At 42.8% G+C, this 11,344-nt stretch overlaps 1 protein-coding gene across 3 annotated transcripts in view; it reads right to left on the bottom strand.

Annotated features, from left to right (window-relative positions):
* LRP3 (LDL receptor related protein 3) overlaps window positions 1-5,454 on the bottom strand; it is a 24,755-nt gene extending 19,301 nt beyond the window's left edge. Inside the window, exons 1-3 of one of the 3 annotated variants that reach the window (XM_015639984.3) lie at window positions 5,324-5,338; window positions 3,708-3,770; window positions 340-387 (exon numbers count right to left, since the gene is read on the bottom strand). In XM_015639984.3, coding sequence (XP_015495470.1) covers window positions 340-387; window positions 3,708-3,714 — 55 coding nt within the window. In that variant the 5' untranslated portion in view covers window positions 3,715-3,770; window positions 5,324-5,338. Of the gene's footprint in view, window positions 1-339; window positions 388-3,691; window positions 3,771-5,323 lie in introns of those variants that run through there. The other 2 variants (XM_015639983.3, XM_015639986.2) reach the window with 2 other exon arrangements.
* Window positions 5,455-11,344: the final 5,890 nt, after the last annotated feature.

Genomic DNA, 11,344 nt, shown 5'->3' with positions numbered 1-11,344 from the left:
GGACAGGACCAGAAGGGACAGAAATGGCTCCGTTCATCCTGCCCCAGGACAGGACCAGAAGGGACAGAAATGGTGGCACAACCTTCACACAGCACCTTCATCCTGTCCCCACACAGCTCCCTCCTGGCTTGGGGACAGCAATCTCTGGCCTTGGCTGGCACCAGGACAAATCTCAGGAAGACTTAAAAGTCCTCAACTTCCTAAGAATGTCATTGTTAGTCTGTCTCAAATGAACGTCATTACAAAAGTTACTCTTTCATTAGAGCATCTCTTTGTATGGGGAAGAAACAGTAACAGTTTAAATGAACAGTAAATACAGGCAAGAAAAGTTTGTCTTACCTAATGAGGTAACAGCACTTTCTATTTTCCCAGTCAGGAAGAGATTCACTGTGTAAAGACAGAAAAATAATGTTCAGACAAGTTCTAGCGGTACAGGGTGGAAGTCAATAGTTAACCATTCCTAGGTGTTTGCTGGGGTGTTAGCATAAATGCATTACAGTTTTCCAACAAGAACTTTGCTTATCTGCACAGGCAAGTCATGTAATCAACTACTGTCCGTCACTGTAGCTAAAACAAGTCAATACACAATATAAGTTCAGTATCTCTGAAACACACTACCAAAAGAAACAACTGCCAATCTATTCTAAATTATCTTCCATAGGATTAATTTTAATTGAGGAACACAGAAGAACAATCACACTAAAACATTTATCATCATAGCTACTGACTCTACCTGCTTAAATGCTGGATAACTAATGTGATTATTATTCTTTAATACTTCTCTTAATAAAGCAAAGTTTGTTCCCCTCAGGTAAATGTCACCTTGAAAATCAGCTGCTAAAGCTAACATGATTGCCTTGACTAAGCACAGGCAATGAAGTTTTCAACAAGGTCCACTAATACAATCAAAACAGGATGAGGCAGTACTTGCAATATATATCTGACTTGCAAATTAAGTTCCAAAGACTCTTCAGTTTCTCAAAAGTCTCCTCTCACAGTGTATACTATTAAAGTAATCTGGAAAGAGAAGTTATTGCCAAAGAAAATTTGTCCTGTGTCATTGTTGCTCCAGAAGCCAGCATTAACATGCAGCTCCCTATTAGTTTCCCCACACATTCTTTAAGTCACTTATTTAAAAATTACAGCATGTTCCACTGACTGCTTTCATTTCAACAGTAATCTGTAATCTACAAAGATAACCTGTTAGTAAAATGACAAATGCTTTAAAGAAGTAGAAAGGTTTAAAATATTATCAAAAACTTGATTTACAACATGCCAGCCAAGCACTCACTTAGGCTTTATTTTGCATATGTTAAGTCCTAAATCTTTTAATGGGTAACTTCTTGCAAAAATGAAAAACATCATTTAAAAATCAACAATAGGAGAAGAGAGGAAGAGAAACCATCCCTGTTCCCAACAGTCTTAGGAAGCAGCTGACAATTAACACTATTTATGGCTCAGAGTGTGGGCCCCCATTGTCTTCTACACTGTCTAAACACATCACAAAACAATGACCCTTTCCCTGACTACCTTCTGTTATAACTTCAACCAGCACAAGAGGCACAAAAAGAACTAGATACTAAAGGGGGCTGAAATAAAAAATAATCCTTTAGCTTCCCAGTTCAGGCCCAGTCAGGTTTTTCAGCTGCCAAACTGCAGCGGCCCAGCTGCCTACAGCTGTCCTCCCTGACTTATACCTGGCTATCCACGGCTGGATTTTCTCCTTTTGGGAGGACTGCTACAGAGCTCAGGCTGAGGGCAGGCCCTGCAAAACAGAGACAAGGACTGCTGCTCATAGCCTCACTCCTCACAGACTTCAGGGCTCTACCACAGGGACAAGGGCAGTGACCTCTCCCTCCTTCTACATAGTCTTGGGACTGAGTTTTCAGGAATACACAAAACAAGGAGGGCAACTAAATGGCTGTATATGTAATGCTACAGCTTGAGAAGAATTTGTGTTAAATTGCATTTGAAATATTTGTGTCAATAAGCATTGTTATGATGTTCAAAGGACCCTAACAGCGCTGATTTTATTACATAATTAGCTATGATTAGTAACATTTGTTATATGATAATAACAGTGTGCCGTGTAATTATTTCTTCTTTGCTAGCTTGCTCCGTTAGGTGAGTAAGCCTACCTAGGAGCAACAACCCTGTACCAGGAAACAACAGTGCTCTGTTAACTCTGGCAAAGCAGCACATCCGTTTGTGACAAACTCTGATCACAGCAGTAACAGCAACACAACACTTCCTCATACAACATTAAAGTGCCACTATTTCTGTAACCATAGTAATACAGCCCTAAAGACTGAGATTAAATTAATCCGTGATTATGTCACAAATTTATATTCATGAGAATTAAAATACTTGGTTTTGCTCCAAAGAAAGTACATGCCTAACTAGTATCAGCACAACTTAAAGCAGTGTTTCAAGATACATTGTATGGAAGAGTCTGGGTCTGTACTACCATTGTAATCTTTCATGTTTCCTATCTGAATACTCCCAACGGCCATAAGAGAAACAAGCTCCAAAGCAGAGATTGTTTCACATGGCTCATAAGAAGCCCCCCATGCCCTTTAAATGGAAAAAAGTAGGGTAAAGACAAGGGGCATAATAGAGTGGAATCAGCCAACTCAGAGGGACATTACTGAGGACTGTTAAACAGAGAGCCCTGGTTTACTACCACAAATGCAGTTATAGGCAGCCTTGCACACCTCACCCGGCAGATACCTAAGAAAGAAAACCCCCAAAAATATTTATCTCTGCAAAAAACTTCAATCAGCTGCAGTTGCAAATTCTTTGTTCTCATTTTCAAACCCTTTCATACCAAGAAGTCAGCAAAAATAGTTCTTTAAAATAAAATCTAAGTCTCATACCAGATACTTTCCCAAGCAACTGAATAAGCATACAGTTTCCAATATCCACTTCACTCACTCAAACCCATCAAACCACAAGAGCACTGTTAAACCAGCACCCAGCTCTCTAAACTGTCAAAGGCCCATAAGAAAGAATAGTCATTCCCTGCAGATTTTCTTGTCTTGTCAAAACAAAACTTTGTCAAAATAAAAAGAGGTGAGAGACTAGAGTATCAGAAAGTTTTCTAGATGCCTTTATTCTTAACTGTTGAGCAGTTATGGGAAAGCCAGAAAGAAATCCCAGAAGTGGTTCAGTTGGCTTAAACTCCATGTAGGAAACTTACTGTGCCATTCATTTGGATTGCTAAATAATTCTCAGGGTGAGGTTTTCAGCTTGGAAAGTGGCTATTTGGATCAAAAGGGAAATTTACATCTTGGCACCTCCAAACCAAATGACAACTACCAGGCTTTCCCCACAGCCAGAAGGAGAGACATCAGCTTCACAGATCCCTTCTTATTTAATAACTTTCTATGTCCTCCAGAATTTCTTAAGAATGATAAACAAAATGGCTTCACAAAAGAACAGTTGAAACAAACCCAATTCCAGTCTTTGGAGCAGCAATTTACAGATGAGGTCACACAGCAATGGTCAGTGGCAGTACATTGATACAGACACCAAACACCCACACACAGGCCATGGGAAAACAAGAAAAGAATGGCAAAAAGCAAGAACCAAAAAGAAGGATGAAAGGAAAGGACAGACAAGCAGGAAGTAAAATACAAAAATAGTTAAAGAAGCAGCATTATATTCTTATGGGTTCACTGAAGCAAAATACCTTACAAGCTTCCCACCTCTCATGTTTCTCAACTTCCACTACTGTCAGTTGTGCAAGGAATAGGAATAAAACATTCCAGCTGAAAAGAAGAGCCAGACAGTGAAATTCTAGAAGTCATAGAAAGCAGAAATCTACTAAACTTTCAACCTGACATCACCCACACCTAAACACAAGGAGTGTTCTCACTTCAGCTCTGGAGTTTACATAATCTTTTATTATCTCATTAGTCATTTTAACAATAACCATACTATTCATGTCAACTAATAAAAGGTTTAACAAAGGTCTGAATGGGCCACAAAACAAAACAAAAAAACAAAACCCCTAAACAAAACAACCCAAAACACCCCTCCCAAAAATACAGTAAGAAATTTAGAAATACAGGGAAAATATGTATCCTTCTCTAACTTTAAATAAGCAGGCACTGTCCTCATGCTGTGCACATCTCTGAAATCCTGTTAAGACTCTGCAAAAAACAAGAGTTGTATGACCTGGATGTTCAAACTGTTTTGTAGTTCAGCTAGCTTTTTGTACTGTACTTACATTAATTAAAATAGACACATGTGTAATAACCACAGCAATGTTTCAACTTCAACTTTGTACATTTTTCTAGGTAAGCACTGATGTTAAGGAAGCACTGTTACAAAAACAAAACAAGCAGTCTAACCACAGATATCCCTTTCTGATTGTTTACATAACGAATAGTAACTGTCACTTAGGATTATTAAATATTAACTGTAATCCACTTCATTAGCAGAGAGATGTGGGTTAAACCATTCTGGATGAAGGAGCTGTGACAGTTTACCAAGTTAATCGTGTGGAGGGCTCAGTGCAGCCCCAGCACTGCTCGGCTGCCCCAGCAGAACCCTCTGGCAGGGCAGAGGAACGGAGCACTCGGCTCTGGGAGCTCCTAACTTCTCCATGTGTCCCTGCTAAACACGCGGGGCCTGTCGTTCGCTCGTTCCAGTCACAGCTGGGCGCCAGCGCTTCTCCCTAACAAAAACCATCTCCCCTGGCAGAACGGGCTGACAGGCTGGAAACCAGCTTCATCACGTTGCCATAACTCAACACCTGCTGGGAAGCAGAGCGGAGAGCAACGGCTTCAAGCAGAAGGGAAGGAAGAGAGCAGAACATGGCAGAGATGTGGAGGGAGACAAAACGCTTCTTGCCGCTACCGCTCATGAGAAGCGCCGGCCAGTCCCTAAGCGAGCCCCGGCGCCGCTGCCCGCACCGCGCCCCGCACGAGCTCACAGCCCAGGGAAGAGCCGCTGATGCCTCCTGAACTTTTTTTTCAGGGTTACGCAAGGTTATAGCGGCTCTTCTAGAGCCAAGGGCAAGGCGATGGGTTCCGCTGGATCCGGCAGCGCTGTGCGTGGCCCCGCACGGCCGGGCACGGCAGCCCGAGAGGGTGCCTGAGAGACCCGCGGCCGGGCCGCCCCGCGCCCCGTTCGGAAGCGGGCTGACGGGAGGGGGCTCCGCCGGCACCCATTCGGTGCGTTGCAGCCTCGTCTCATCCCGCGTCCCCCGCCCACGGTCACTTCCCGTAGGGGAGGAGGGGGCCCAGCAGTCCCCACAGCCGATGCCCGCCGTGCCCGGACGTGCCCCGCCGCCAGGGAGCGGCCGGGCCGCACTCACCCAGGCAGATGGCAGTGAGCGGCGCCAGCGCGCCCTGACGGAGCTCCGCGGCCGCTGCCTTCTCCATGGCGGGTCGCTGTCGCCTGCCCTTCAGCGCGGGGGGAACCGCGGCGGCTCCGCACCCGCCGAGCCGCTACGCCCAGCCGCAGGAGCCTGCGGCGCCGCCGGCCCGCGGTGCCCCCGCCCGCCGGGGAGCCGGGAGTGGCGCGGGCGGCCCCATGGCCGGCCCGGGCTCCCGCTCCGGGGCAGGTGGCAGAGAACAGACCGCAGCGCCGCGGCCCCACGTGACAGGCCCGCCGAGCGGCTGCGGCGGCCGGGCCAGACGGCGAGGGGAGCGCAGCGCCGCCCCGCTCCGCTCCGCGCACACCTGAGGGGCCGCCGCCAGCGGGCGGGCGGAGCGCGGCCGGGGACGGAAGGGAAGGCGAGGGCCGAGCCCGCCCGCGCAGCGGCGGCTGCCGGGCTTCCTGTCAGGCACGACTCTCCCCGCTCTCGCCGCGCCCCTCCGCCCGCGGCCATGGCGCAGCCCGGCGGGCCGGGCCCGGCGCAGCGCCCCGCGGGGGCCGCCCCGGTGCCGGCCGGCTGCGGGAGCCGCGGCCCCACGGCGGGAGGCCGCGCCCAGCGCTGCCGCCGCCGGCCCCCCAGCCGGGAGCTGCCTCGGCCCGGCGGGTCACCCGGATGCCTTTTCCCAGCGGTTTCCTCCGGAGCTACGCTGAGCTGGCTCCGCTGCAGCTCCCGAGAGCGAACGCTGTGATCGGTGATGGGCGCAGGGAGAAAGGCCTCCCCAGGAACCCGACTGTCCTCAGAGCTCTTACAGCCCCTTCTCCCCTAGCAAGTGTTGGGACCCAGGCCCGGACGCTTCCAGGCCCTGCCGACCGTGAAACAAGTCATCCGGTTATCAAACAGGTGATGTATCCACAGCAAGGCAGCCGATTTGCAAATATATTTTTAGTTAACGACGTAAACCCATCCTGTCCCACTGAAAATGGACAAAGTTCAATGTGTTTACAAGCAGCAAGACGACAGAAGTTAACTGGGAACTTCATGAAGAGAATTGCAAAACAGTGCAAGGTGACAGGTACCCCTGCTCAGGCTGCCCTAAACAGCTGCAGTGAACCAGTTCTACTTCATAGGTTTGCTGAACTTTTCCTTGTTTTCCCATTTGGAGATGCTCCAATACTGCCCCTGAGAACTGGTACCAGTGCTTTAGGCCTTTTTATTTCAACAGCATAAGGTGTGGCTGTAGTATTACTTCAGGAGTTGAGGGAATCCCTACCGTCACTGAGCTACCTGTGCCTTATATTTTTCTTATCAATTCCTTTGTTGGAATTATTATAATTGCAATTCGCATTTGCCTATCACTGCCTCTTAATGAATGCCTAATGGATCATTGGCCTGAGGAGCCATAGTATCATGTTTGGGATACCTGGAATGAGAGAAATGGATGTCATAACAAATACTTCTACTCTGCTAAAGATGCAGAGATAAGTGAGTCAGTACAAAGTTTACCTGTAGGTGAGATCAGCACAGTGATGACATGCTTGTTCTGCAGACACAGCCTATTTCACATGTGTCTATGCAATTTTAAACGGCATAATAAATCACACAACATTTTTTCACCATTTTTTAATCTAACCAGACAATTCTTAAACCTTTAATGGACCTATGATTGTAAAATCACTTCATCTGGGTTTTTGAGCAGTAATCCTCAAATTATGGGTCTGTAAAAGCAATAATGAAATGTTTCATAAAATAATTTTTCCTCGGTGAGTCTATTATTGTAATTTAAAAAACATGTCTAGTCACCTCTATATTCTGCATTAACCCATTTTATGATAATTATGAGTAAATTACATCCCTCATTTCCATTAAATAACACCCTTGCATCTCACCAAAACAGTAGACTTTATTAGGTTGAAAGCAAAATGATGGATGCAGACTCTTTTTTTAACAGATTGTGTCTGTGCCACTAACTTGTTAAAATAAAATCCACTCAGTTTGGAGTTATACTTTGATGTTCACGTAGGACTAACTTAAAATTTTGAGACCTGATTTTCAGTCACACACTTTTGTGTTCACATAAATGTATGTATATATTAGAAAACTGTATACAAAGGTGCATATGTGTATGCTCCAGCATCTATTGACCATGGGGAATTAATTATCACAACATCCACTTTGAAAACATAACCAGCAGAACCCATCCTAAGTGCTCTACTTCAGGGTGTTTTGCAGGTTATTTTAAAATCACTTTAAAAGCCAAACTAAACCATTGCTCAAGCCAAGTGTCAAGCCTTCATATCCCATTTCAAAACCTGTAATACAGCTCTAGGAGTAGACATGATACATTATATATGCTGGAGCTATATAGGTTCTTTCATTCATTTTAATGCTTTTGACAGAACTAGATCACAAAAAAGTCATGGAACACTACCAAAATAAAGTTTTGATAAAGTTTTTTTTTTTTTTTTTACCGAGTGTAATCAAATGATACTACAGTTTTTTAAAATATGCAGTAGAAAAATGAAAACATAGAATGATACAGCAGTGTTGACAAAGATTATGGATTCTGTCAATATTAGTACTAAAAATATTGAAATAACTTGGAACCTTAGCCTGTCCATGTGTGTAATACCTGTCTCATTCTGATTACATGTCATTTTATTTATTTACATCAGTTCCCCCTGTAACCAATTTTTTTAACTAGAAAAAGCTTATGCTTCTGTTATGAGCCTCTCTATGTATGGATTAATTTGGTTGAGATTTCTTTAGACTAAGACTATAATTTTAACAGTTCCACAAGTAATTTATATGCATTTATCTCCTTTTCAGCATATATCAGTCTCCGTGCATGTACAGATTTGTGCAAATCTGCAAGACTGCCATCCCATATAATCCCCATTGTTCTCTTTTGACAGCCAGCATTAAAGAAAAGTTGGGTAGAAAACATTAGGTAAGTGGTAAGACATTATTTGTCTCAGCCACACACTGTTGATCTCTAGTTTTGTTGCATCACTGCACAGCACTATCTAGCTGCATTTAATAAGGTTTACATTTAGTGACAACTACACTCTCCCTAAAAGAGAAGAAAATTCTCAAGGGTGCTTCGCTGCACCAACTTCAAGATATTTCTGCCTTGATCCATTATAGATCATTACTAAACTTCACAGTGATCTGTTTTCCTTCCTCTTCTTTAGGAATTTGTTATTCATGAGTTGTGTGCAGAGCTGAAAAAACCCTGTTGTATTTCACATTCATTTTATGAAATGTGATGAGAATAAATATGAACAATTTGGTATCACAGCAAGGCAAATTTAAATTGTTTGATGGAGAAATACTATAAGAACATCATCAATGTATAAGCATTTTTCCAAAGACAGTGCAAAGCTGTGATATCCCTCTATGACACTCTGAACCTCTGAACATTATATGAAATCCTGAGTTTGTATCAAGCAGACCAGATTATGAGCAGCAATTACATTAGGGTAATTGCTTGAAAAACAAAATAAAATTATTCTCTCTTGAAAGGGTGTAGTTGTCTTTGTAAGTACTATCAAGGCAGCATTAATTGCATATTAGTTTTTTTTATGCTTGTGACTTAGCTCTCTTAACAAAAATGAAGGTCCACACAACCTGCTCTATTAAGTAAATTATGTCTCATTTTTGTTAAATTGTGTTATTGAGATCAGATTTTTGAAATATGCAGCATAATTACAGAAGATGATTAGAACTGTGCATTTCAAATACTTACAGAAATAATTGGACAAAGTTTACCAGGGTTCCTTAACAAATTTTTTAAGCTGCACTTTATCAATGAGCTCCACAAGTTATTCCAGACACCTGAAAGAAAAAGCCAGGCCACAACCAGCACTGTTTTATTTCTCTCTTCGTTTTGGCTTTAAATATTTTCAGTGTGATTCGGTCTATAAAGTATAATCTCAAGTTGGTGCTTTATGTCAGCAATTATGTCAACTGTTTCAGGAGGCCAGTCCATCACAGGCCAACACACACACACTCATTCCCTGCAGCACACTCCTCAACTCTTGTGCCCTGGAATCTTCTGAGCACCTTCCCAGTCCCACTGCACAGCACAGGGATTCTGCAGTTTACACATGGACAGCAGCACCTACACATTGATTTCACTTGTGACACCACAGTGAAAGGCTATTTCAACACCACACCACATCTCCTACCTCCCTGGTGACTTTATTTTAATAACTGTATCTGGATTGATTTAAACTGTGGTGATGCTGGGTTTTATTATCTGCACAGTAGAAAAGCACTGTGAGACCTCATATCTACTAAGATGCTAAACTGATTTCTCTCTTCTGCCTGTTCCTTCAAATCTATTGATGAGATGAGTTCGGATGATTTCATTTAGTTTATGATAAATCCTTTTGTGCTTTGGTTATATTAAGTGCTCTCTCTGGTAGCTGGAGTCTTAAAGGATTTACTATTCTCCTTGACATACAAAATGTTTGGTAAATGAGGGCTAAAGTAACTCAGGAAGTCTCTTCTGCTTGTAAATGATAGAAGAGCAGTACCAAAATAAGGCTGGATCATATTTTAGGTGAATTAATCTGTTTTCAGATTCTACTTCACCTGCAAAAATTCTGAGAAATAACAGGCTCAGCGGGGCCTGAGGTTGTTTTTATTACTTTACTTCTTTTCTGCAGAAGGAAATGGAACAAACTATCAATACATTCTTAGTCAATTTATACTAGCTGCATGAGTTACTAGACTTATTTTAGAATTTAAGTAGGAGATCAAACAGATTGGAATTAGAAGCATGAAAGCTCCTCTAACACAGAATGAACAGAGTGAATGCGCATTAAGGCTATCTCCAAGGGAGAGAACAAATATCTTTGCTGGGAATGCATATTGTTATCAGAGCAGATGAAAATAGCCACCTGAGGTTGCTCAGCAATGTGCTCCCAGCCTCCAATTCTGTTAAAAAGAAGGGGAAAAAAATTAGAAATTAATTAAAGTGTTACATGCAATCAGGCTTATCTAAAATGGAGCATGCACAGAAAAGCAAAACATGTAATTAGGACTGAAGAGACACCTTCAAATTAGTTCAGTGACTGGTTTTTGCACTGTGGAGAAGGGTTGTAAACTACTGCAGTGCAGATGCAGAGGCTGCAGAGCAGCTCCCCTGTCACACTGCCCTGTAGTGTTCCCCCTACCAGCCCAGAAAATGCTCTCTGGTGTAATGTTACCCATTCCATGGGAACAATAATAATTTCTAGAGCTGTCTTCCATCCATTCTTACAAATGGGAAACTTGTGCAAAGACAAGTTAGCCAGAGCACACTGTTCAGCAAGCTGAGGAATGGTGCAGCAAGTAACTCAGAGCTGGTGTTCTGCCATTTCACCAAAAAAATACTGACAGTACAGCCCTGAACCAGACTGCATACACTGCAGCAATTCCACTGGAAACCGAATAATAGTTACAGTCTGTAATAGTCTATATGCTACACAGTATATACATATATTATATACATAGAGACTGCCATTTTACTTGCACCCAATTGCCAGTTCAGCAGGAAGAGTACAGTAGAGGGTAAGGATAAGCAGGCTTCTCCTGTTTCATCAACAATTAATTATTTTTTTTTTCTTTTTTTATTTCCTACTACTTGTGGTACCAATAACTAAAATTTAGCATCTCTTGCTAGTCTTCATTAAAATTTGGCCCAGATACTTCCTTAAGGGTTTTATTTGGTTCTAGAAAATGTAATTTTTGTCAGGGGTTGTCACTAAGACTGATGTATGGCTTTGTTTCCCTTATTTGTCCACTATAGTTATATTTTTAAAATTCCAGTGGTATGTTTTAGAGTATAAATTTCTCTTACACTCATTCTGCATGAAGTGTTGCACTTCTTATTCATTGCAATACCTCACATAGTTTTGAAAGTCCTAATGATTTTACAGTATGAAAGTATCCTCAAAATCAACTAGAATAGTTATTACTGACAATTCTAAATTTTCTTCTCAATGTTCTCAATACATATTCATTGCACAGTGG

The sequence above is a fragment of the Parus major genome, chromosome 11 (assembly GCF_001522545.3).
Source record: "Parus major isolate Abel chromosome 11, Parus_major1.1, whole genome shotgun sequence".
Lineage (NCBI taxonomy): Eukaryota > Metazoa > Chordata > Aves > Passeriformes > Paridae > Parus > Parus major.
This window is presented reverse-complemented; position numbering and strand designations above follow the sequence as displayed.